This window comes from Peromyscus maniculatus, chromosome 6 (genome assembly GCF_049852395.1).
Source record: "Peromyscus maniculatus bairdii isolate BWxNUB_F1_BW_parent chromosome 6, HU_Pman_BW_mat_3.1, whole genome shotgun sequence".
In the NCBI taxonomy this organism is placed as follows: domain Eukaryota; kingdom Metazoa; phylum Chordata; class Mammalia; order Rodentia; family Cricetidae; genus Peromyscus; species Peromyscus maniculatus.
In genome coordinates this window covers 123,954,893-123,982,621 of record NC_134857.1, presented here as the reverse complement: position 1 = coordinate 123,982,621, position 27,729 = coordinate 123,954,893, and the positions used below count along the sequence as shown (strand labels likewise).

Genomic DNA, 27,729 nt, shown 5'->3' with positions numbered 1-27,729 from the left:
AGGCAGAGAGCATTGAAGAGGACTCCTGAGGTTGACCTTTGGCCTCTGTGAGCAGATATGTGGGTCTGCACAATGTGTTCATAACATGGACACACACACACACACACACACACACACACACACACACACACACACCATATAAGGTTGAATCAGATTGGCTTCTGGGTCAGAGACTGTTCGGAACTCAGAACTCAGTGAATGTTTTACCTGGCATGATTTTCCAGTACTCTCTGATGCAGACTGCCATTACCCTCTTTTATGCATGAAGTGACTTTGACTTTCTCTAGGACACTGACCTAGTTGGTGGTGGATTCACATGGACAGGCAGGTTCCAGACCTTTCTGCTTATAAAAGAATCTGAAAATCCAAATATTTACAGGTAATCTCCATGTTCTTAAGTGTTAGCCAAAAATTCAAAATTTTAAGATGTTGTCAGCTAAACAAAACCCATCTGGTGGCTGGATTAAGCCCCAAGGCTGCCAGTTTGCTTCATTTGATTGAAGGCATACACTTTCTAGTCTCCAAGAGTCACAAAGTCTACTGGGTAGGGGAGTCGGAGACAGAGGACTCTTGTTTACGTCTGAGTTCTGCCTATTTCTGATCACATGACATTGTGCAAGTCTGTTCCGTTCCTTGAGTATTTATTTCCTCACCTGTAAAACAGAGATAATTCCCACTGTGAGAATAGGATGAGACATGAAATCCTCAGAGCTCGTGGACAATACTTACACAAAAACTCTTACAAACACGTTATATAATTGGAAACGACTGCGATCATCAGCTTGCATCTGAGTATGCACAGAGGGACACACTCCTTTACTGAGTAAACGACATAGTACCAACACGTTAACCTGCTTAACCCAACAGCTTCACCAGCAACTGCATCAGCCCCATTTTATAAGTGAAAACTCTTTCCTGCCATTCAAAGTTGTTAACAAAGTTGCTCAATGATACACAGCAATTAAAAAGTGGAACCTAAAGTCTGTCCATAGTTTGTTTCTGTTCCAGGCTGTTCCCAAGACTTGGCCAAGGGTCAGCTTTGGGTCCTCCTGTTTTCATAAAGCTTGACAGCAGAACCCATTGATGAGGAAGAGAAGACTACACACAACACAAGAATGTAGGCGCAGACAGGCGGACTGGCCTCACAGTGGACACCACTCCCTACCAGGCATGGCAATGTTAGAGAACAGAAAGGGAGCTTCCTCGTTCCCCACCCCTTCCTCTCCAGAGCAGACCACAAAGATCAAGCCCAGTGCTGTCCGATGCCCGTGCCCAGCTGGGCTGTAGAGGCTTGCCCAGCCCTCCAGTTGGGCTGTTTGCCATCACGTAGCGTCTTGTGCCCAGATAGAAGCTACTTATTCAGTCCTAGGGTGCTGTTTGGGCCTCCTCCAGCCTTGTTCAGTCAAGGAAGAGGGGCTCTGCCTCATGGTTCCTGAAGCTATCACACGTGGAGAAAAAGCACGAGCTAAGCCTACCTTGGTCTCTGTAATCTTCTCAGCGGTCTACCTTCCAGGCCGCAGCTAAACCTGAGGACCTTTATGATTAGAGATTAGAAAAAGTCCCACTTCTTGGGGAAGCCCAGAGGCCTGTGGGAAGCTGGGTAAAGCCATTAGTTCTTTGTGAAAGTTCCCTTACTCCTTTAGAGTGGGACCTTTACAACCTGGGGACCCTTTTGAAGGAATCCAGTGACCTTTGGGGGAGGGGTGGCTTCTTCACAGTTCATTTCTGCTAAAGTTCTGGTCCTCATTGACTTCCAGTCCTGCAAGGGAGGAAGCTTAAGGTGGTGGGTGTAATGAATATCCAGCCCTGTAGAATGCTAGAATGGACGCTTTCCCCAGCAGATTCGACAGTGGTCACGATAAGAATAATCAATACAAATTAGGGACAGGCTTCTGTTTTAATGCACTTAGTAACCAGATCTCTCATCGTCAAAGAAATCCAAAGGAGAGCCATGTGCTCCTAAGCGACCAGGCCCTGTTGTGAAGGAGGCGTGCATGTGTGTGTGCGTGCTAGTGTGTGTGTGTGCTCCCTTTTCTCTTAGGGAATTCTATAACTTCCCTCATTCTTCGCCTCTCTCATATTACAGAAAGGAGGTAATTTTTCCTGGCCATTTACTAAAGCTCATTAAAGACTGAACAGAACAAACAATGCTACTCCTCAGAGACTACCATTCAAAGTCACTCTACAATTCTGTGTTCTAATACTTGAGACAAATTAATTATTCCTTAGTGAAAAGTGTATAGTTCCTATTCTTCATTTTTTTGGGGGGTGGGGAATAATAATGGGGAGTTTCTCTCTGAGTGAAAAGCTGCCTGTGCTGAAGGGAAATGAGAAAGAATGTGTGTTCTGAGAGAAGTAAAAGCAATTATTCTAATAATAATTTCTAAGAATATTAATGTCTTTTTAAAGTAGATTGCCTTCCAATAAACATAGAGGTTGAAGCTATGGGAGGCTGGTTTATTTATTAATCATTCCAAATGTGCCTCTTCTAAATGAACAACTGCATGATCAACTTCACCCCACATATTCAATTTAGTGAAACAGCAACTGGCAAACGTCTCCAAACTTTCGTAACCAGAGACTAATTTGTTTAACACATTTAAAATGTTATACTGATGGAAAGCCTCACATATTAAACTTCAAAGGGAAAAGCTCCTGAGAGTTCCTTGTTTTAAAAACTCCACACTGGAAGCGAGATGGAGCAGAGGCTTATTCTCCATTCTTCTGTTTTGTTTTGTTTTTAAACACAGGGCGGTCTCTGGGCCCTGGCCTCATCCTCTGCACTGTTTGGTCATCTGCAGAACGGCAAGTATCTTGCTGTGGGGACTGCAAGGCGATGGTTAAGAAAGGTCTAGTGTTTCTCTTTCATCTCTATTAATTAATCCTGGCTCCGTTTGCCCAGAGTACGTTGCCGTTGACATCACCTTCTCCTTACACTTTAAAGAGTCCCAAGAGAGACCCACTACAGAACAAAACTGGACAAAGAGTACATTTGGTAACCATTTTATTTCTCAATTACCAACCTAAACGTATGGAAAAGATTTGCGCGCTATCCGATTTACACAACAATTATGCTTCAAAAGTTTAGAAATAAATAACTTTTCTCTTGGACTCATTAGTTCCTCTACCAATTGTAATTGGTGTCAACTAACGAGTTTGCTCCGTGGCTTGCTCTTAATTACTGATAAAAGCTAAATTGCAACTCTAGCCAATCAGAAACTAGTTTATTCATGAGAGTATAGTATTCTTTTAAAAGCTCTGTTTGTCCTAATAAGTGGTTTTGTGTTTGTCTGAGCCCTTCCATAAGCCCTTTTAACATAAGCAAAAGACTCTTAATAATGATATACAGTGAAGGAATATCATTACAGCCTCTATTCACAGATGAAACAAAGGGAAAACGGTTGGTCAATTTCAAAAGTATACATCCCAAGCTAACCAGGCACTGAAATCCCATCCAGCTGGTGGGAAGAAGACATTAGTGGCCACAAGTCCAACACTGAGAATTTGTTTCAACCCTCAATGTCTCGGGTTTTTTTTTTTTAAGTGTTCCTAGCCTTCTGACACAGGCAGTGAGAAACAAAAGAGGCCAACAGAGGCACGAGGCACGTTAAATTCTAATGGCATAAACAAAGGTTGGCCGGGACCAAATCTCACATTAAAAATAATAGGCATTCTGGAAACAAGAGTGTTAAGAGATAGCATGTGGTGGGACCATGCCTCCAGGAGGCCTTGCAACAGGAAGAGCCTAATTGCAGACCCGTCATCCTAAAGACAGACTCTTCTGTCACTGGGATGGCGGTGGTAGAGAACCCAAAATATCTCCTCAGGATCATGAGAAATTCTGAAGCTCAGCTCCCACTTTATAATAACTAAGGTGCTTCTGACGGTGGCCAGAGCAACAAAGGGGCATTGATTTCCTCACACAGTAAGAAATTAGAGACCGGAAGTTTATGTTTAGATTAATTCAGGCCCCACCAACGTGACTGAAGTGACCAATTCTTACTGTCTCTCTGATCCCTTCGCCTCTCCTTGTGGTCACCAGATGGGGCAGGCAGGAGGTCTAGCCATCTTTCCTCACATTACATCTAAGGGCAAAAAGAGAAGGTAGTGACTCCCCTTGCCCCTCATTACTTTGTTTGTTTTGATAAAAAGCAAGGGTGTCTTCCTTGGAGAAGCAGCCTTTAACCTCTTCCTGCAGCTCCTTGGTCAGAATGGGGTCACGAGCCTACTCACAAACCAGTTGCTGGGGCAGACTGCTCAGGTTTAGGCCAGTGGTGACTTTCTGCAGGCTGTGAGGGTCCCAGGCTTCTGTAAAGCCTTGGCACTTTGCCACCCGACCAAACCAACACTTCACAAGAGTGGAAGGTGGTAAACAGCCTGTCACATAATTAACTCAAGGTAATCATCCTCAATGGCTTTGGTCGGAGGGAAAGGCCAAGGCGTGAATCTGGAAAACAGAGCTAAGCATGGGGTTCAGTCAGCTGCTGCTGCTTATACAGGTGTTCCGACACATCGCCCTTCAGAGAAAGGGGTCATGTCTGGAACCGGGAGGAACGACCAGGTAATGAGACAGGGAGAGGACAACCAGGAGCTAGTGGAGGCTAGAGTATCGTCTTGCTGGGAGGCCCTTGGTGAATCCCCAGCCTCCATTCTTACTTGCCAGTGGGTCCTCAGTTTCCCTTCTCACTTTGGAATTTGATCGCTGCCATCTACACATTGTCGGTGTGTCTTTAGTATCCAACCCATACAAATGGCAAGACCAAATTCTCCCTCTTCCAGATATAGCTTATCCCTTGACTCTTTCTTCTCAGACTGTTCTTGAAGGACTAGACCCACCTTGCATGCTTTGCAGTGCCTTCTCTGTTCCCTGAGCTACTGTTTATTGTGGGCCTACTCAGTGCCACACCCTGTGGAAAATACTTTGTTCACACCCAGTGGCCCTCTACGGTTAATTCTTTATTGACTTTGCCGGACAGCTTTTGATGTCTTCTGGCTTTATTAAGAGGGACAAAGTGGCAATCTGAGGTAGAGGTATTTCACATTTAGTTGGCTAGTTTGTAATGTCGAGGTCAGGCCTAGCTACACAGGATCACCGGGTCTGTGACTAAGCATCACAGAGGTGCAGCTTCCCGTCGCCACCCACTCATTTTATAAGCTCAATTTCCATATATGGCAGCAGAGCCAGGGGAAGTGAGAGAGGTGGATTCCCACAACTTGTCTTGGGTTGGAGACAAATGGCAATGGAATGTTTAACTTTAGGGAACACTTATGAAGGTGAGTAAGAGGCTTTGTTTTGTTTTAACCATAGAATGAAGAACCTGGCACAGAGGCCCAGAACTTGAGGGACCATGTGGGGAATTCTCTTGGACTTTTCTCCCCTAGCATCATTCTCCCTTAAAACTTGTTCTGCAGTAACGGTTGATCTCTTATGCATGTGATCAAACTGTGTTTACTCTTCCAAGGTTGACAAGCAGGTGGTTCTAGTGTTATAGAGGACAAATAGCCAAGCAGTTGATGCCTTTCCGCACTTGGCAGCATCTTTATTTGGTTTTAGAAGTCTTTGGTGTGTGGAACTTCTTGAAGATGGGAGTGATTATTTCATAATTAATAGCATACAAATGCCAGACGTTTGGTTCATCACAAGATCGACTGCACCGGCAAAGGCAGCATCAGCTCCCCTGGCCGCACATGCCACAAGCGAGACCCCTTCTAGCTATGATGAGGTTTGGAATCTGTATGTGACAGTATGAAGGATCTCGGCAGATACTGGTTATTACCCAACTACCAGCCATGACCCCACTTCTCCACTCACTCACCCATTCCTCAGTTATTATTTTTTTTTCCAAGGCAGAGGTCTGTTCATTCCAGAGGAAACATTTCTTAATCAGCCCAGGGGTTCAGTTGAGATCGACTTAAGGGCAGAGCATATGTCCCAGCTTTTTTTTTTTTAACTAATGACACCTGAAGGGGTAGAGTCTGATGAACATCTCCTTCCCAGGAAGCATTTCCAATCATGTTAACTTCTTTGAGGCATTTGGAGATGTTGCTCGTTAGTGTTTCTCCAGTGTCTTCCTGCAGCAGTTTCTCAGTCCTCTGGAGTTGGTGTAACCCAAGGCTTAGTCCCCGATGCTTTTCTACTTCCACTTCTCCGGTTAGTCTAAACCATGGTTGTGGTATTGTCTGTGCACTTCCCATTTTCGGGTTGATTTCTATGGCTGAGAGCTCTCCCAAGGAGCCCTGACTTCCATATCTAACTGCTTTTGAAAACTGACCACATGGATGTTTAATGGGATCTCAACCTTATGCTTAGGTACAAACAGAATGTTGATTTATTCCTATAATCTAGTCTTCATTGGCATTCCTGTTTCAGGAAAGGACAACTGCCATTTGCCTGCTTCTGCACAGCATCTCAAGGTCAGCCCCGATTTTATTGTTTTCCTCCAACCCTTCACATTCAATGCCTAGCCTCCAAACATCATCCGCAGCATATGTCTGCAGCCTGACACCTCTGGCCACTTCCAGAGTTTGACCTGGTCCATGGCCACTTTTTCTCCCAGGCAGAGCACAGCAGTGATCTCTTCCTTACTTCTCACTTCAGACTTTCCCTCTAAAACACCACGGCACCCAGCCAGCATTATTGTAACTCTATTAAAAAGCTGACAGAGATGTAAGCAAACTAAATTGATTTCTCTCCCCCATCAGTTTGAAAATCACTACTCCACTGTTATTTTGTCAACATGTGGTGTCACTAGGAACCTATGTGTTGCCAGTCTGCTCCATCATCCAAGCCTTCATCCTGTCACGTGACTTCCATCCTCAGGGTCATCCTCTGATGAAGCGTTAGCCACCAGGTCCACATTTCACATCCCTAGAAGGCTGGCAAGAGATAGGAAAAGGAGCTGTGGCAATCTGTAAGTGCTTTCCTCGAAGCCTCTGCATTTCCCCCTTCTATTTTATTTTGTTGATAAAATTTAATCACAGTGTCCATGGGGCTGCAGGGAAGTTTAGGAAATACAGACTTTAATCTCAAGGGACAAGATCCACAGCTTCAGCCAGGGTTCTAAGAAGGAGAGACAGGCAGATCTAAGGGTAAACTGGATTTCTGCCTTTACATATTTTTTATTTAATTTTTTCCCAAAGGAGAGTTAGTCTTTGAAAAATTAAATAAGATTACAATGCCTTTCAATGGACTTTAAAAAATCCTTGTATGTGTATTTGTTTATGCTTGTGTGTGAGTGCAGGTGTGTACGTGCCAGGATGTGCATGCCAAGGTCAGAGATTAACTCTCACCTATGAGCTTCTGGGACTCTCCTGTCTCTGCCCTCCACCTTGTCATAAGAGCACTAGGATTATAGAGATACGTTCTACCATGCTTGAGTTTTATGTCAGTTCTGGGATTCAAACTCAGGTCTTCATGCTGGTATGGCAAGCACATTTACCCCCTGAGCCTTGTCCTCAGCCCCCTCAATAGTATCCCCATTGTGCTCCGATTAAGATATGAGTGGTCCTGTCTGTCTCCAATACCTTCTGTAACACTCTCTGTCCATCTCACTCTATTGGAGGAGCAGTAGCTTTTGCAGAGGATGCTCACCTCTGTTTCTGCTACGAGCTTTGTATCTGCTACATCTGAAACATTCGACGTTCAAATCTGGGCAGGGCTCAATAGCTGACTCCAGTCAGGCCTTGTGTCTTGATTTTAGTCTCTAACATAATGACTGAAGATCTGCTATCAAACTCCAATGGAAACCAGAAGAATCTTACTTTGGGATTGTCTAGCCACACAACATCAAATGCATCCTACAACACTTACAGTTTCAATGTGTGTGCATATATATATATATATGATTTGAATTTTAAAAAATGTTTATTTTGGGTTTCACACGTGTTTGTATGAGTGTATGCCATGTATGGGCAGGGGACTATAGAGGCCCAAAGAGGGGGTCAGATCCCCTGGAGCTGGAGTTACAGGCAGTTGTGAACTGCCCAACATGGGTGCTGGGAACCAAATTTGGGTCCTCTGGCAGGGCAGAAAGTGCTCTTGATGGCTGAACTATCTCTCCGCTCCAAACAACTGAATTCTATCACAGTTTTAAAGTCAGTCACTTACTTTCTATAGACAATTATTTGGGCATTTATTTGTTTTCAAGTTTTGCAGTTTTGTTTTGTATTTTTAAACTCAAAAACTCACATGCATCAAGCCTTTTTTCCCCATAGAATATAGTGGATAGAATTTTTCTGGGATGGATATAAATTTTGCCTTAATCAAGTTTTCAAGACTGAAAATTTTCTGGCTAAAGGAATGTCTTTATTTGTAAATCTTCACTAAAGATTATTAACAAAAGTTCTACAACTCATGTTACTTTCATTATGACAGTCCAAAGTCCAACAATGGTTTAGAGCAGGGCTTCTTCACCTTGGCATAATAATAATAATAATAATAATAATAATAAATAATAATAAACAACTATTATTTTTCCCAAAATGTCCACAGATCTATTTATTTTTTATTTTCCATGGATGTTTGCTTGTATATATATAAATATACTGTGTGCATGCCTGGTGCCTGCAGAGGCCATAAGAGGGTGCCAGATCCCCTGAACTGGAGTTCAGATGGTTCTGAGCCTCCACATGGGTGCTGGGAACCTAACCAAACCCAGATCCTATGCAAGAGCAGCAAGTGCTCTTAACCTCGGAGACATCTTCCTCACCCACTTTCCCCTGCCTTGAGCATTTTTTGGTAACATCATTTCTGGACTTTACTTTTCAACGCCAGTAGCAACCTCCATTCCATTAGTTGTGATGGCCAAAAGTGTCTCGAGGCATTGTCAAATTCCTAACAGAGTAAAAATCTCCAGTTCAGAAACACAGGATTAGAAGTCAAGGATTCACAAAACTATTTGACAAAGCTCACCTACCCATTGATCAGTAGACCATGGAAGGTCTTCTCAACCTGTAGAGCTTTGCAGAAGACTGGAACTTAATCTTGCTAGGAGAGTACTCTACCACTGAGCTGTTCCCAACTCTTGGTGTATATTTGGGGACTGGAACTTAACTCATACTTGTGAGGAAAGTACTCTACCACTGAACTGTCCCTTCTTGGTGTATATTTTGTTTTGAAGCAAGGTCTTGCTAAGCTGTCAAAGCTGGCCTTGAACTTGTGTGCTCTTCCCAAGACATGTCCAGAATTTGAAATCCTCCTGCCTCAGACTCTTGTGTAACAGGAATTACAAAGGCTTATACTGCCAGACCTACATGAATAACTCGAAGTTCTAAACCTCAGTTTTGACACTGGTCTTGAACAAAAACTTCACTTTTGGATTGGAGTTCCCTCGTGTAAAAATGGAGGTAATGATCTCGATCATTTAGAATGGTGGGTGGATAAAGAGAGTCACTTCGTAGAGGAAGTCTAGCTCAGTGTCTGGCACACACAGAAAGGTTCATTACTGGCCTTTTTTTTCTAAATCAAAATGGATTTGAGTGAAAAAGTAATATATTAGCTATTTCTGTCACACTTAGCCTGTGAGAAGGGGAATCTTAGGTGTATGTTGCATAGATAGTGTGTGAATGTCCTGTCATTTCAGGAGTGGAAGGGAAATTGATAGCTGCCATGAAACATGACAACACAAAGGGATCATTGAAGGCACATGAACTCACTGTAAACTTATAAACACCATGGTTCTACCTGTTGCAGATATTCAAAGTGCACACACAGCCTGCACACTCCTTGCTTCTGCTGGCCCTGAGGTCCAAGCTGCCATGAGCCCTGGAATAAGTCCTGTGAGAGCCTCCTGCATAGTGGTTCCTCTGTCTGCTTGCCACTCTAGTTTGTGATCTTCCACACAGCAGCCAGAGTGAGGCTTTTAAAACAATGGGATCTTCTCTCTGAGTTCAAAATCCCCCAATAGCTGGGGGCTGGAAAGATGGCTTAGGGGTTAAGAGCGCTGACTCTTCTTCCAGAGGACCCGAGTTCAATTCCCAGCACCCACATGGCAGCTCACACCTTTCTGTAACTCCAGTTTCAGGGCACCTCGCCACCCATGGCAAAAACACAAATGCACATAAAAATAAAAATACATTTAAAAAAATCCCCTATTAGCATCCAGGGAAAGTCCCAAGTTCTAATCCACCCATGTCTGAACTCTAGCCTTATCTTCTATACTCTGGGCCTTCTGACCTCCTTCCAGTGTCCAACAGGAGTTAAGTACATGCTCCTCAGGGTTTCTTCACTGCTGATGTTCCTACCTGGATTTCCTTTAGAATTATGGCTTCTGTATTTCCTGTAGGTATCTGTACTCATGTTACCATCAAGTCCTCTGCTGTCTCATCTATGTACAAATTTATGCTCCACTCTCCCCACTATCCCATCCTGACCCAGTTCTCCCTGTCATTCTTACCCTGCTGCATTTTTATCCATAGCATGGTCGGTCTACCATCTAAGGCTGAATAACTCTTAAGGGTCACTTTGCTGCTGTAGCTACAGAACTATGAACACTGTTGACACATAGCGGGTGCTAGATAACTCTTTTGAGTGGGTGGAATGGAAAAAGAATAGTTAAAAACTTCAATGAGACAAATACGTACACAAAGAAAACCATGACTGCATTCATATAAGCAAATGATGCAGGTCCTTCATTGCTGACATCCGCCCTGCTGGCTTTCCCACATTTCCTGAACATTTGCTTAAAACAGCTCTGACGTGTATAGTGCTCCCACAGTTAGGAACCCTTACAATCCTAAGAGAAGAGAAACATGGTGATAGGGCTAGAGGTAAGAAGTTCATGACCATTGGGCTCAAACAAGGCAGGTAGTCACTTCATTCTGGCTGCTCCATGCAGGTCTAGTATGGGGAACACAGAGAGACAGCTGAGTCCTTAGGTCTGTAATTTGCTCTGATGACCCTGCCCAACTCCTTGCCCCCATGCTGTTCCTCAGATTCATCCCAAGGTCTCCTATAGCCTGACTGGTCCCCTTTTGATGACAAACTTCGGATATGATTGATAGGCTCTCTACTGGCCATGATTCTAGTACTCATCCCCACTGGGTACATGCAATTTGGCTGACATTTGTCACTTTTTAAATTGTCTAGGCTCTAATTCCTTCTAGGGTATTATTACCTCTTGCTCACTGTATAGTCTTGGCAGGAGGATGCCTCCAGGGCTTGCTCTCTCTAGGAGACCCTAAGAGCCCTGTTTCTTCCCTATCTGTAGGAAGCAGGTTCCTGACCTGAGAATGCCCAAAAGAAGGCTTCTTCAGGGACTCTGCAAATAGAATGGGTGACCCAATGCAATATCATTCAAACCAACTATTCCTGCCGAGAGATCACTATTGAAATTCTTACCTTCTAACTCTGGAATTTTGTGCTATTTTCCAGACTGGTCCATAGGCCTTGGCTTAATCCCAAGAATTGCTACCTTTTTAATATACCCCATCATGCATGAGTTATTTATTGTATTATCTGTTATAACCCCAATCCTAATTGATACAAACCACAATCACAGTGAGAAAACTCAGGCTTTCTGCTTCAGGCTCTGTTAGGTAAGGCAACGGGACAACAAGGGAAAAAATAGAATTGCTTCTACTAGAAGGGAAGGATGGAACAACAACAACAACAAAAAACCTTCTCGGGCTTTTTCTCACAGTTTTTGTGTTAGTTTCCGATATCAAATGACATAACTTTGGTGGTTTAAAACAGCTCCTAGCTATTATCTCCGGGTCTCTGTGGGTCAGAAGTCTGGGGACGGCATTGCGGAGTTCTCTCTGCATAGATCCTCACTAGGCTGAAGGCACGGTGTCATTTGGGTCTGCCACCCATCCACAGCTCAAGCTCTCTGCTTGTTGTTAGGATATCCTGAGAGCAGCAGGACTGAGGCCCCCATTTCCTGGCTAGCTGTTGCTGGCATCTCCTCAGCCTCTGAAGGCCTTTCTCAGGCACCTTCCCATGTGTCCTCTTCGAACAGACCCTAATTATGGCAATTTCTTTCCATGCTAGCAGGACAGCATTGTCTGCAGCTTTGAATATCTTTGACTTCCTCCATTTCTGACTTTCAGACACTCTTTCCAAAGATCTTTTGGTCAGAGTGACCCACTATCAAGAATGCATTATGTGGAGCAGCCATAAAAGGAGTGGGAATCTGGGGGTCTGCTAGGAATTCTGACTTCCATGGCATTCCTGTTAGGCCCTTAGAGCTCTTGTGTGGATGCTACTGAACCAGACAGGACATCTGGCTACGGTAGCAAATACCTATGGACACAACTTCTTGCTACATCACTCTTAGGTTTGTTGGGAAGAAATGTATGGGTGCCAATGTGAGGCTTCTCATTCTTTCTAGGATAGTTGACACCAATATTAAGTAGATAATGGTACTGGTTTTTGGTTTTGTGTCCCCCCCACCCTTTTGAGGGCATATTTGTGCATTTCTGGGGCTGAAGAGATGGCTCCGTGGTTACGAGTATTTGCTGTTCTTCCAGAGGACCCAAGTTCATTTCCCAACACCCACATCATGCTGCTCATAACCACTTACAACTCCAGCTCCAGGGAATCCAACATCCTCTACTGATTTCTTGAGGGTACCCATGCATGAGACATACATGCACACAGATAAATATACATAAGTTAAAAAAATCAGAAGCCTCTTCCTGATTGGAGGAATCATACAAGAAATTTCTTCAAGTCTAAAAAAAATCCACTTTGGTCATGGAGATCTGAGCCAATACCATTGCCACTTCGCAGCCTTCAGGGAAAATGATCATTCCCCATTGTGATTGGGCAAAAATGAAGCCATGTAATTGTAGCACAACAGTGTCATAGGATCCATGACACCTGCTTTGAAAATAAATCTCTTGGTTTTGTCTTTCCTTTATTTTCAATGAGTGCTCCAGCGTTGTGTGGCTGCATTAATCTAGCAGCAGGGAACCATTATCTTATGACAACAGTCTCTCCCATTAACATTATCTTTTAATTTTCAGATTGTTTAGATGACTGCTAGGAGCTACTAAATTAAGACAAAATGAAGAAAGCATTATTTTCTCCCAGCCAAGTATTCAGTCAAATAACCCGCCTCTGATCCTGACTGCTCTTGCAAAAGCGGCACCATTATTTTTATTTCAGATTTCAAAATATTATTTGGGCGTAAGTTGAAATTTCCAGATATGTAGACATGTTTTGAATGTCATCTAGGAAAATAACCATTAAATTGAAATTATTATTATACCGCTTGCTTTTTTCCAAAGTATATATTAAGAGTTGGAAATACTGTTATTTTTCTAGGAGGCAATTGTTGTAGTAAATCAGACAATAATGAAATCACAATGATGAAAACTCAGTAAAGGAATAAAAGAAACATTTGTCTAGTAGAGTTTACTCTGGGAAATAATTGGATTTGGAGAATGTAGCAGAAATGAGATAGGAGGAAAAACCACGAAAGTAAAATAGAATTGTTATGGGCAAGTATCATCCAATATTCTGATAAACTTTAAAGTGACGGTTATATCATATTGAACAGTATCTGTGAATTTTATATTCACATATTGCAAGGTTTTCAAATAATAACTAAATTAGCTACTGTTCATTGGATTCAAAAGGTCTCTTATCCTATGGGCTAGATCCTGATACTTGAAGAGATGCAAAAATCTTTCAGTATGTGTTTTCCTTCCCTGCCTCTGGGTTCTCCAGAAGCAGGGGCCAGAATAACTGTAAATGAGGAATATATCTAAGTAGTTATGTGACCAGTGATTTTACACATTCAGTAGGAGAAATCTGTGATTCCCAGTTCCCATGAGGAAAGCAAACGGAAGAGAATTCACAGACACTGAGTTACTGTGTTAATAGAATTTCTCTGGGGGAAAAAAAAAGAAATGCTTAAGTTGTGAATTCCCCCATATTGTTAATGTACTTCAAGTAGGCCATCAATATGTGTCCTATTTACTGATAGGCACAAAATAGGTGGAGGGAAATCAATCACAAACCCCGTCCATAAATTACCATGACTTCTAGAAATTATCAAAACTTCACTGGAGTGTCATGTGCAGTCTTCCCAGCAATGAGTTATAGTCAATAATTCACCCCCTGACTGGACTGATAACAGACAGATATTCTAATAATGTGTAGGATTTACTGCTGGACACCAGCAGTAAGTGGGAACTCCAGTGCAGTGTTAACTGTTATCTCAATGGGGAAAGGCAATAAAAATGGGACGAGACATCTGGGTACAGTGTTGGGACACTTACACTCTAGGGCTAGAACAAACGTATCTTAAAGGCAGTCTTGTTTAAGTTTTCTTTTCTTAAGCAAATTCTTCCCGTGGCATTGTTCTAGAACGGCCCTTCTTGGCCTTACTGTCAGAGAACACAGCAGATGGGTCTGCAAAAATGCGAAGATAAAGTCAGGTTTATTCCTTGGTTCTTCCCCCAAATTCGAGAACACCTTCACTTGAATATTTCATTTTAAAGGAAATTTCTTTTAAAAAAAAATCACCAGCCGGGCGGTGGTGGCGCACGCCTTTAATCCCAGCACTCGGGAGGCAGAGCCAGGCGGATCTCTGTGAGTTCGAGGCCAGCCTGGGCTACCAAGTGAGTTCCAGGAAAGGCGCAAAGCTACACAGAGAAACCCTGTCTCGAAAAACCAAACCAAAAAACAAAACAAAAAAAAAAATCACCATAGACTTAAAGTCTTAAATATATTTCCAGTGATTTCTTATCATACAGAGAGATCAACAAATTTGCTTTCTCTGTCAGAACGTTTTGAAGCCAGAAAAGAAGAGGTGATTCATCAAAAACAATTTTATTATGAAATTTGATTTATGTTGAAAAATATAAATGATGACGTTATAATGTGTACCTCTGCGTGGAGGGAACACATTTTAGTCAATTGAGTTATCCAATTTTATTATTTTAAAAAATCCATATCTGGTTGTTCTTTTTACTCGAAAAAATTTATAGTGCTATATAGAGTAGAAATGTGTGTTTTTCAAGTCCACAGACAGCTATGGATTGTACTCCCCTAATTCCAACAGAGTCATTCATTACAATGAATAAATATTCTCATATTTTCATCAATTTCTTTGTGAGTACATAGAAACTAGTATTATATTTAAAATAGCACATTTCATTAGAAAACTGCACAGAGTAAAAAAAAGCTTACTTATATCAATACTACAATTAAAAATGACACTACAGAAGTTGTGGTTTAGACAATTTAAGACTTCTGAATTATTATCTTTTTTTTTTAACCAAAAGCAGAGATAACAAAAAAGAAAATGAATTATATTGTATGTTGTAATTTCTCTGTCAATAAGTACTTAGTTCCTTTGTCTGGGAGAAGGGCAGTAATTGATTTTAAATAGGCTCACTGTTTTTGACAGAATGAATATATAATTTTAATATACTCAATAGTGACTGTCTTACATACATATACATTTATATTCCCGTTTGTACCTATTATTAAATTTATCCAGGAAAAGTTTCACCTCAATTTCAATAAGCATCACCTGATCCATTAGACCATCTAGAACAGCAGTTCTCAACCTGTGGGTCGAGGTCCCTTTCACAGGGTCACCTAAGACCATGGGAAAACACAGATATTTACATTATGATTCATAACAGAAACAAAATTACAGGTACAAAGTAGCAATGAAAATAACTTTATGATTAGGGGTCAGAACCACAGTGTGAGGAACTGTACTAAAGGGTCGCAGCACTAGGAAGCTTGAGAACGCTGCTATAGAAGGTCTGAAGGAACACACCAAGACTCTTGCAGATAGTATGTGAATTGCTTTGCAGAATATCACTTGTGCTTGGAGTGTTGACAGACTTCAGTCTTAGATATGTAGTCTGGAGAAGCCAAATCTCTCCAAAGAAATCGTCACCGTGAGATATAGTCCTAAATGAAGATTTGCTAATAGTTCTGAAGCAGGTTTGGGGTGTAGTTAAAGCCTTTCTTCCTTATGAACCCACATGAAGAAAATGAGTCATTTTTTACAATTATATTAAAGGTGCCTTGTTTGCCAGGGAAAACTTTCATGAATCTGTTCCCTTTCCCCCATCATCTTTTTCTCCTTCCCTGTCATTGCCACATGCCCTAGTAAAACAGAAAAACTAAAAGCAGAATCTACATCTTCAATTATATTTCCAATTACAGCAGTCTCAATGTTATGTCATCAATATGGATATTTTCTTGTTTTCTTCAGCCATGTTCTATTTTATTTCAAAAAGATCAGTTTCTTCCCTATGGTTTTGATTCCCTTATACAGTAGGAGTTAGGCTAGAACTTTCTATCTAAAACTGATTGGCATAAATGATTTGGTGGGATATTTACCATGTATGATAACTGAGATTTTTTTTTCATGTTCTAATAAAACCTTTTATCATGGGAACTCCTCTCTTGGTTCCTCTTCCGTGTTTTGAGACAAAAAATCTCATGCAGCTCAAGCTGTCTTGGACTTTTCTATGTAGCTGAGGATGGCCCTGAACTTCTGATTCTTCCGTCAACACCTGCTGAGTGAGGGTCACACGTGGGCTACCACACCTGTTCATGCACTCTTGGGGATCTAACAAAGCTACACGCTGCCCCAACACTCTACCAACCGAGTTGCATCCCCTAGCCCTCCTTTTTTCTTCTTCCTCTTTCTTCCTTTGAGGTCTTGCTGCCCCCAATTTCCCAGCTCGGCTTTCCTACCTCGGCCTGTCAAGTAGCCGGGACAATAGGCACACATGACCAGCACAGCACATTCAGTTTTAACTCCTCTTCTTAAAAGCTTCAGGCTCTCCCAGGCCCTGGTTACTGTACTGTGTTCCCCACACCCAGCCAATAGAAAAGCATAACCCACCTGCTAGTCTTTGGTCTCAGTTTTTTTAACGAGTTTCCTCTTCCTGCCTTCTACACTGGGACCTTTGGAATTCTAAGACGCCAGAGTAAAGATGGGCAGTCACTCTTGCAATGTCTTTCCTAAAAAGCTTTCCTTCAAAAACACAGTTTTAAACGGGCTTTCAAAGGACACCATCTTGCCCTCTTCCCCTTGAAAAAGAGCTGGGCGCTTGTCTTGGGCATTGCCACCTCAGACGCAAGACAGACTTCTGCTGTCTGTGGATTCTTAGAAGAATTCTCACTGGAGAGTGCAGAGTCCATGAGGGAGAGCTCAGGCGAGAAGATGGAAGGTGTAGACAAATAATTTCAGGGCAAGTAGGGAAAAGAAAGGCCTGATTTAGGATCCATGTGGTTCCTATATTTAATAAAAACTTGGGAAACAGTTTGTGGTTCTTTCTTTCTTTTTTATAAAGTACCACACTTTTGTGTCTTATTTTAGGTTACTGGATGATGGCTATGTGACATCAGCAGAGTCTTCCCAAACCAACAGACACAGTGCAGCATTATCCTGAGTGAATTTTACATCAGAATTATTTCTTGGGGCTATTTTCTGTAATTGTTTGAACAACTCTATTAAAGCATCAGTGCCCTTCAAGAACTTCTATGTGTTTGCCGTTTTGTGTGTTTAGGATGAGCACAAATAAAAGAGGGACCTGGGGTTCCTCTCTCAGACCAGCACTTTGGGAGACCACCCAGAGACCTTGCTACCTGCATGAGAAAGGACCGCTTAGACTAAGGATGCAGAAATAAAGACTACCCAGAGGTGGCGCTGTGGTTAAAGTACACCTGGATTTTGATTAAGGCGAGTGGATCACTTCCTACCCTTTGGAGAAGATGGTAGCCTCTACCACCTTTGCATTTCTATAACCACAATCATCAGTAAATACAGCTTTCTGGTGATATATTCCCACCCTCTCCACTTCACTGGAGTATGTGTGCTGACTTCACATACAATTAGAACCAAAACAGTAAAACCACCACTGAAAGCATAGGCCCTGTGTAGCCTGGAGACACAGGTTCAAAGTTCCAGCATTCTCTCTTTTCTTCCTTCCTTCCACAAAAACTACCTGGATCTTTAGAGAACCACTCAGTGAAAGCAGAGCACATTCCTGCTTAAATGTATAAGATTTTATTTTAGAATTAAAATTTCATTTTAGTGTTCATACTTGAAATATCGTTGTTCACTATGATGCTGTTTTGTGTTCTGGTTTTAAAAAAAATCAGTTAAAAAGGAAAAATAATGACCATATGGTTTAACATCTTCATTTTTTTCTAGATAAGAAAGTGATTGAAAAGAGATGGAAATCTTCTCATCTGACATATTTGATCACAATAGCAGCCACTGAGATCTTGTACCAGCTGGACAAGGTGGTGTAGGCCCGAAATCCCAGAACTCAAAAGAAGGCAAAGGTAGAAATATCTACTTTGAGTCTGGTCTCAAAAACAGAAATCCTTGTGTTTACCTAGCTTGGGTTGATTTAAATTATTAACAAGGCAAAAATGAACCCAGGAATTACAATTTATTATTCTTTCATGGTGTTTTTTCCTCCTTTGAATTTAAAAAAAAACTCTTTCCTAAATTGGGCTGCTTTCATCATATTCATCTGCCCCCCCCCCCCCGTTTTCTGCATAGGACATTCCAATTATTAGTATCACGTCGATGATTTTGATAAGAATGCTTTTAATATGTGCACAAGGTGTGGTGAGCATGCAACGTTAAATACAAACTCACAAAAATAATTTTTAACCGTAACATAGATGTTTTTGCCTGTTTTTTTTTTTTTTTTCAACTTCTTTTCCTCAGTCTAGCAGGCCTGTGTGTAACACAGTATGAAAGCTTGTCCCACAGGCTGGTGGTAGTTAATGATACTTAGCAGAAGGGCTTTGCACTTCCATGATAATTTCCAACAGAAAAAAATCTCTCTGGAACTTACGATTAATAATCAATCCTAATATTAACCTCAGACCAGAGATTTATTAAACCTACTTGGCAGAATAAAGTCGAATAACTAGAGACTCCGGGATCTAGGCTGAGCTCTGGCCCTGGGAAAAGGCTCTGGATCTAGCGTTCCTCAGATCTTGGTATGTACCAGAAATGACTAGTCTTCCTTTCTTAGGGCTGTGAGCTAGCAGGTCTGGCAAAGGCTTGTATCGCTTCGGGGCTACGAGAGAGCTAGCATATCATCCCCCAGACTGAGGGAGAATGATGAGCAAAGGCTTTTCTATAAAGTTTTCTTCATCTCTGAAAACCAAGTGTGTGATCTGTGTCCACCAGCAACTGACAAGCATCTATGAATTGCCTGCCCCATCCAGTTTACCCGGGTTAATGAGAGCAAGATGGGGTTAAGCAGGCAGTTCTTAGGTAGGAACCACTTCCCACTTTCCCCAAGGTTTTGAAATCTGCAGTCCCGTGAATTAAACAAAACACCCGCCTTTGCGCCGGTGTGAAGTCCACCTCCCTCCGGCAGAAGGAATCCTCTACCCTAACAGGAAGAGACCCATTTCTGGGAAAGTAAGTTTCCGAGGGTCTGCTCTCTGGGCCAGGGAAGGCGATCCCCGAGGCCCTTCGGGGGCGGCTCCACGCGTCCCCACGCGCCGGACAGGCAGGTGTGGTCCCGAGCCTGGGCACGCGCTCCCTGGCCGCGTCCCCCGCGTCACCGGGGTCCCTTCTCGTCGTCCCCCCCCTACCCCGGCCCCCCGCCTTCCCGGGCCGGGCCCGCTCAGCCGCTCGCCTCGCTCCCCGCCCCCCGAGTCTCGTTTCAGTCACCCTTTGTCCTTCCCCGGATTGGCAGGTTTTATTATTCCGCCTGAACAATCCGGCCGCCCAGTGGCTGAGGGTCGCTGACGTCGGCGGCAGAGCCGGGGAGTAGTTGGGATTCTGCTCTGTCAGTAACACATGTGTAAGCGCCGCCGAAGGAGCGAGCGAGCCGGTTAGAGGCCCGCGCCGCCGCCTCCGAGCCGGGCAGCAGCAGCGGGGCAGCCGATCGGTCCAGCGCTCCCGGCCAGCCCGCAGCTCTCCACTCCGTGCGCCCTCGCGCGGGCCGCGGGGCCGAGCTTGCACCGCCGCTCCCGGGCCGCAGGTCGCGGGAGGGGGGAGCTCGGCCGAGCCGCCGGCGGCCCCGAGCGGGCGGGCGGGAGGAAGGCGGCGGCGGCGGAGGAGGAGGAGCGCGGGCGCGGCGGGGGCGGGAGCGCGTACAAAGTGAAGCCACATTGCCAAACTTGCAGCCGCGATTGCAGCAGTGGCTGCCGCTGCACCGCACGGGCCGGGCCGAGGGCGCCTGCAGCTGCTCGCGCGCAGCCGGGGGCTGAGGACCAGGACCCGCGGGCTGAGACTTGACACTTCTGCGCCGGGCCGCCTGCCACTTAGCGTGGGGCTCCCTCTACCCGCCCCAGAGCCACGCGATTAAAAAAAAAAAAATCAGCCCTTAGCCCCCTCCTCCCCTTTCCTGCTTCTGCGAGAACTCCCTCCCTCCTTCCAGCTCCGCCGGCCCCGGCGCCCCTGCCCTGGAAGCCGAGCGGCTCCGCTCGCATTTCGCCGCCGCCGCCGCCTCTCGCAGTATTGCAATATAGGGGAGAAGCAGGTAAGGGGGTGGCTGGGGGCACCGCGGCCGGGGAGGGGGCGAGGGGGGGGGAGCTGATCGGGGCCGGGGCTGTTTTCTTTGGCTTCCTTCCCTTGACCGTCCCAAATTGCAAGTAAACAATACGTCGCCTTAGATAATGCGTGAGTCTGAAACTACCGGAGGCCGGCCTGCGAGCTAGCACGGAGGGCAGCCCCGGGCCGCCAGCTTTGTAGCGGTTCCTTGCTTACAAAAGGGTTCTTCTTGGAGACCGGGCTGGTGGGGACCCTGGAGAGGGCTGGGGGCAGTTTCAGTTCCTAAAGGAAAGGCAGGGGCTGCTTAGATGAGAAGTGGTGTGTGCGTGGGTGGGGGCGATAGTCGTGACCCCCCCCCCCCAACACTATTTGAAACAGGGACCGAAAAGCTCTAAGTGACCAGGATCCGGCATTGCCGGTTCTTTTTAAAAGAATTCCTCTTGGCTTATAAGTCTTTTGTTCCAATCCAGGAGAAATCCGGTGAATCACCTAATTAAAATCAAGACATGAATTAAGCATCCATTTTTGTACTACAAATGGCCAGCGCTACGTTTGTCCCTCCCTTGGTCTCCATTAAAAAACACCAGAGACGTTGTTAAAGGGGGGCAGATTTTGCCTCTAGCTGCCAGCTCTGCTTTCTATTTCACTGACTATCCCAGGACCTAAATTGCTTGGCTATGTAATTACTAGAGTATAAGCCTATTTAACTTAAAAGCTTTCTTTCTTTTTTTTTTTTTCCAACTCTAAATGAAACTTGATGAGGGCCCGTCCTTAGTTATCAGGGGAGTCAGTTTCTGGTCAGTCCTCTTGATTCATCTCTTTTAGATTTAATCAGCATTAAGGTATTGCTTGTCCTTAAGAGCTTTAGCTAATGGGGTTACTGGATGCTTTTCTCAGTGTAATGTTTCCTTTTCAAAAAAAATACATATATATTTACCTCTCACTAAAGATGGGGGCGGGGAGCAGCTTGGAATCTCCTCCCTCCCCCTCCCCTCTTAAAAAGGAATTCGGAGCGATTAAAACGTTGAGGGGGAACAGTTTAAAGACCTAGGGCAGGAAATGCAGATTCATTTGGGTTAGGGCTGAAATTGTAACAAAAAGCAATTCCTCGAGTAAATGCATCAGATAAATCAATTTACATAAAGGTATGATGCATTCGGATAAATGCAATGCTAATGGGTTTTAGAGCGGTCCTGTTTCCAGAGTCTCAGGGTTTTGTTACAGCTTAATTGGTGCAGTTCTTATTCTGGTTTATTGTGCGGTCACTGGACACACGTTCCGGGACTCTTTCGGAGGAAATGTGTTTAAAATCGGCCTATTTAAGGAACCGGAGTCCTTCTTTCGTTCGCTCTCCCCTGTTCTTTGCAGCAGTTAACTTGGGCTGGAGACAGACAAAGTTCGCCCTCTCCCTTCTGAGGTATCAGCTGAAATGTCTTGAGCAGATAGCTGGGAGCCTGGGGGAGCCCACACTCTCGCCTTACAGAGGACAAAGACAAAACAAGCTGCTTAATTGGCAGTAAATAACTTGATCTTTTTATAGAATAAGTGACTGGAGAAACACTAGGACTTTATTGGACTCCGGATTGGAGGCAACAAATTAATCGGTTTAAGCTAAGCTTTATAAATTGATTCCTATATTATACCCCAGTTGCTTCTCTTGTGGCATTCATTAGAAAGTGTGTGTGTATGGGGGGGGTGTTTAAAAGCAGTTTGGGGTGACAGCAGGACTGGCTTGAATTTAACTTGTGTGTCCCTCAGTAGTGCCTCCTCGCACATTATCTACCCCCCCCCCCCTTTTGGAGGAACAAAGCTCTAGCATTTAAATTGCTGATCAAGGGCAGATTAGCGAGACCAAAGTGGAGAGTGTTTGTATAGGAAGTTAACAGGCATCCTAAAGTTCAATGATCTATTATCCTTGCCTGTGTCCTGAAAACACTCATTGATCTTCAAAATGAAATGAGATTTGGAACAATAATGGGAGATGGCGGTCACCACAATGGCATGTGAAAGGTGCTGTTTAAAATACGAAAAACCAGTTTCGCAACTTTACACCCGGCACCCCCCTCCCCTCTCGCCACCTTGCCTCCCCTCCCACCACCTCCATCTCCCCTTCGGCTTTTCCCTCCCTCCCCCCCATCCGTTCCCCCCCCCCCCCCCCCGCTCCCCGCCTTGCCCAAAACCCCGAACTATTTGCAACTTATGAACTGCAGCCTCACTTCCCCCGGCAGAGCTCGGGAGGGAACGTGGCTGCGGCGGGGCGGCCACCTCCAGCGGCCCGCGGCTGGCTCGCGGGGCTCGGCGGGGGCCGGGGAGGGGCCGGGCGCGGCGGTGGGTGGGTTTGACCCTCATTTGCTGGAGGCGGGCGGCGGCGGGAGGGGCGGGCGGAGGCGGGCGCTGGGGTGGGGGGGGGGAGAAGGAGGAGGCTCCGCGAGGGGTGGAGCGCGCCACCGAGCCTGGCTCTCGGAGTTTTGACAGTCCCCGAGCTGAAATTGTCAGCGGCGGCGAGCGCTTTGGAAAGTTGAGAGCAGCTCGTGGCCCCAGAACAAAGCTTGAGAAAAGTAAACAGGCGGCTGCTGCCGGCGAACCTCCCTCCTTCCCTTCTCCCCGATCGGCCTCCTTCCCGCCCTGGCCCTGCTGCTGCTTCTCTTGCAGCCACTCTAGGGGAGGGAGGAGGGGAGCGCGCTGGCTTCAGGCGCCCCGCGATCGACTTCTAACTTTTGCTTCGCCCGTTTTGTCTTTCTCTCTCCCTAGACCATGGTGAATCCGGGCAGCAGCTCGCAGCCGCCCCCGGTGACGGCCGGCTCCCTCTCTTGGAAGCGCTGCGCAGGCTGCGGGGGCAAGATTGCGGACCGCTTTCTGCTCTATGCCATGGACAGCTACTGGCACAGCCGCTGCCTCAAGTGCTCCTGCTGCCAGGCGCAGCTGGGCGACATCGGCACGTCCTGTTACACCAAGAGCGGCATGATCCTCTGCAGAAATGACTACATTAGGTAAGTCCGCTGCCTTTCTGCCAGATGGGCTAGCCCAGCAGGAGCAAGGCCAGGGGTTACCAGGGGTTTAAGGATGGAGCGGACATCTATGGGGATCCATAACAGACTTCACTTCAAAAGAGAGAGAGAGAGAGAGAAGGAAAAAAAAACCTCTAGTTGGAGGCATTAAGGGACTCAAGAAAGCTTGTGTTAATTTTACAGTATTTGATGACAAATTAAGGCTAAAAACTCTGATCTGGTGGTATTTGGGCGGTTAAGTGTCCAAGGTTGAGCACCCTCTGGAATAAATTCTAAGTGTAGCCTCAGCTTGGGCTTCAGGTTAAAAGTAAGCATGTCTAAAAATGTGGGCGTTCAGGTGTTTTCTCAGAGCTAAGCGGGGACTCACACTCAGAGACAAAAGGTTTATTTAAAAATAAAAGTGCAGCTAGTGAGAAATGATTCGTCTCTAGTGATGGCTAATTATGATATTTACATAAGCACTTTTCAACTTTTTTGAGCGGAATGCTGTGACTCATTCTTTGTGCTCCTTGTGAAAAACACTGATTACCCATCAGTTTAAAGACTTGTAATTCTTTTTATAGTAAATAATAATAATAACAACAACAATAAAATAAAACCAAGATCTAGTGGTAGTGTTTTTCTTCATAGGCTCACTGCAAAGGTTTAGTATGCTCACTGTTGGTGTGTGGCTTTTGGTGGAGAATCTGGCTTTTTTGTTTTTTTCATTTGAAGAATGTTGGGGTTTGTTTTTTGTTGTTGCCATTTGTAACACTGCCCTTGATCCCCAAAAGAGGCGATAGGATTATGCTAATCTTGCATTTTAAAGCAATGTATAGGAACAGTCATATCGGCGTAAGCGTCTTTTCCAACAGTCTTCAGGGCAGCTAATGGAAAGAATTCAGGAGGTCAGGTGCCTATAGGATCTTTTCAGGTGAACTCAAGCTACTTAAACTCATTAATTTGAAAGGAGGCATTTGAAGGATTACACATTTAATTTGAGTAAATGGTTTGATAGACTGATGCACATGAATGCTTCTAGGAGGTGTTCTGTTTCAACATCCAGTAATTAAAACACACACACACACACACACACACACACACACACAGGCACATCGATGCTGGAGAAATGCACACTTAAAAGAATTTCCTATTTGCTTCTATTCTAAACCTTTGTCCTTATAGTGTTATAGCAATTAGTAGAAAATTCAGTTCAGTCTTCATTTTGGGTAAATAGTGGATGAGATATTTTATTCAGAGTTCAGTTCCACTGTGGTTATCATCATCTGTGACTGATGCTGCGCAAGATCTCAGTGCAGTTTGGAGCTGAGTATGAGTGTTGGCCTCTATATCATTAGAGTAAAATGAGGGAGTAAAATGATGTTTGGTCATTCGGATAATGCAACCTATATCCACTCGACAAGCATCCTCAAGCAGTCAAGTGAAAGAAATATGGGAGGGGGGAGCTTTTATTTTTAAATTAATAGGGCTGCATTAATTTCACTAAGTGTTCTTTTAGAAGTAAATGCTGGAAAATCAGCAGGAGCTTGGGTGTAATGCTCTCTGGTTCTCCTTCCAAGCAGTGCCCTGAGCTTTGACAGCATTATAATGAAGTGGAGACAAAAGTGTGGGAAGGAAGGATGGTGGTTTGAAGAGGAAAAACTGACAGTGCAGTTAGGATTTGGTGAATGGCGCAGTTTCATCTCTTCAGGCGTCTTTTGGGGGGGCGCGCTGGGGGGGGGAGGCGGCTATCTTTGCTTCTGATTACCACTAATTAAACAGGAGATGGGTTTACTTGGATTCCCAAGGGGCAAGTTTAGGCAAGTGGCTTCCTGGGAATGAAGTCCATTCCTTTCCTTATTCTTGGGGCCAAACGATGAATGCCCTTTTGGTGTTTTCTTGGGGTCTAGTGGAGGATGTGCACACAGCTTTAAACCTTAAATCGTCGTGGAGTCTTGCTTCTTTTTGTCTCTGAACTTGTGGACTGGAATTTGGCTTGCTCGAGAACTAGATGCTACCCTAAGAAACTTCTGTCTGCCGGGAAGAGACGAATTCTAGTTCAGTGCCAAATGTATCCTGGACAGCCTCACACTTTCCTCAGGGCACCGCAAGCCCAGCCTCCTATCCAGCCCCGTAGAGATACCTGAAGATACTTTTCTCTCTGTCCTTTAAGGAACCCAAAGGGTGGGAACACGAAGAATGTGCTGGCATTCTTTTCCCTCCCAGATAACCCCTCTTCCAAACGCCCCCAAATCCACTTGTTGGGGGAGCTTTCAGTTCTTCAGAGACCAAGGACTACGGAAGAGTGGAAAGAGTGGCGTGGTCCCTCTGCGGGTGAAGAAGACCCCTTTGCCTGTCTGAGACCACATGGCAATTTATTAAGGGGCTTTTACACAGTCTGACTTTGAGGTTTTTTTGTTCTGTTGTTGCTTTTTAAACCACCAAGATCTAGCTAAAAAGCTGCGGGGAGCTGGGCGAGGCCACTGGGGGGTAGGGGGGCAGGAAGGAGAGGGAGGTGTTTTCCCCCCAATCACTCCCCCATTCCGTGGCCAAGTGTCGATTGAGCAGAGCTGGGCTTCTGCCTCCTCTCCTCCAAGATTTCAGATAAAGCAGCGGCCTTGCTGCAGCGAATCTGCACAATTAAAAGCTTTAATTAGTGGCTCCTCCATTTTCTTAGTTCTGATGGGCTTTATCTAATGAGATCTGGTCTCTGGCTTAGATCTACTCCGAATGACGTGTCCGCAATGAATGAGAGCTTCGTCGCAAACAAAACATTTAATTAACAAAATTGGCCTCTAAGAGAGGGAGGGAAAGGCTGGAAGCGGGGTGTAGAGAGGAGGGGGAGGGTGGATCTTAAAGAGACCCACGTCTGCCTGACCCCTCCACCTTTCAAAAGTCGGGGAACCTTACAGCTGCCCCCTCCCTTCCGCAGCCTCCGACCCCTCAGCTCCACCCAAGCGCCCTGGAGTGGCTTTGCAAACTCCCGTTCTCCCCCCCACCCACCCGGGTCCGATATGCTTTCCTCCACCCCCACTTCGGGCCGGGTGACTGGCGCGGAAAGTGCGGCCAGAGGAGGAAGTTCGGACGCCGTCGGGTGGGGCTCCGGTCGGAGCAGGCGAGTGGGTGGGTGGCGGACCGGGTCCACGGTGCGGGGCCGCGAGGGGGCGAGCGCAGGGCAGGAGCCGGCGCGGTGGCGCTGGTGTCCCCGGCTCCACTCGGGCGGTTCACGTGGCGCCCGCAGCCGCAGCCAGCGAGCTGAACTGAGCTGGGGCCCGGGCTAGGGGTTTGAGGGTGGCCCGAGGTGGAGGGTGTGTTTGGGGAGGGGATTCGCGTTAGGAAGGGAGACGCCGCCAGGCAGCGAGTTCATTTCCCTGGTAATCAACAGCAAGCTGCTATATTCAGAGAATGCTGTCCCTTTAATTGAACAGGCTAGGTAATTAAATGGCACTTTTCCAATAGGACGTGCTAGGTAAATCTAATAGTTGGTTATTTAATATCACTTTGAAGTCTGCCCACTCAAGCACAATGACAGCACAGGAGCATGTGAACTATTAGCTAGGAAAAAAAAAAAAAAACCAGGATCTCAAAAATTAATTAAATCGCATGCAATTTAGGGGGAACGTTTATCTTGATTTGTCATAACAGAATTAATTCAAGGCCTCCAATTCACTTGGGGGCAGATCTGTTACTCTGAATTAACCAAGCGTAATTTGGCTGATTTTTTTTTTTCTCTCCCTCCCCTCTCTAATGCAGTGGTTGCGATTATGCACAGCCCCCCTCTTAGGTATAAATAGCTTCTGGTGCTTTTAAGGTGCTTGGACTCTAGTTATTCCGAAGTACCTTTAATGGACTTGGCTCCAGGCATAATTTCTGGGTTGCATTTCTTTGTTACATTTAATATAGCTGGTGCAGAATTTAGATTAAATATAGGATCCTGCTGGAAAACCAATTGCTTCTAGATCAGTAGCTGTGGATGTACATTTTTCTCCTCAGATAGGTTGCTGATATTTACTTGCAGGTACAAATATGTACCTTTCAGCCACACTCTGGGAAATGTACCTCTCCGGTGCCTGAAAGCAGTTTAGAAAACACAGCCAGGTAGCGCTCCATATTGCATGTATTTTGCTTGAAGTAATAATGCCATTGAAAATAAGCCCACCCATTGGCCGTTGAAGTTACTGAAAGATGCAAAGCATTGATGTTAAACTAAAAATACAATTTGTTTCTCCATCTCTTCATATCAGCAAGGAGATTTGGAACTGAGCCGGCAGACAGGACTCACTACCTAG

At 45.0% G+C, this 27,729-nt stretch overlaps 1 protein-coding gene across 3 annotated transcripts in view; it reads left to right on the top strand.

Moving 5' to 3' along the window:
- Window positions 1-19,757: 19,757 nt before the first annotated feature.
- The window catches only part of Lmo4 (LIM domain only 4), a 16,682-nt gene continuing 8,710 nt past the window's right edge, over window positions 19,758-27,729 (top strand). The window contains exons 1-2 of one of the 3 annotated variants that reach the window (XM_042280043.2): window positions 19,758-20,442; window positions 23,205-23,443. In XM_042280043.2, coding sequence (XP_042135977.1) covers window positions 23,208-23,443 — 236 coding nt within the window. In that variant the 5' untranslated portion in view covers window positions 19,758-20,442; window positions 23,205-23,207. Of the gene's footprint in view, window positions 20,443-22,858; window positions 23,012-23,204; window positions 23,444-27,729 lie in introns of those variants that run through there. The other 2 variants (XM_006986114.4, XM_042280044.2) reach the window with 2 other exon arrangements.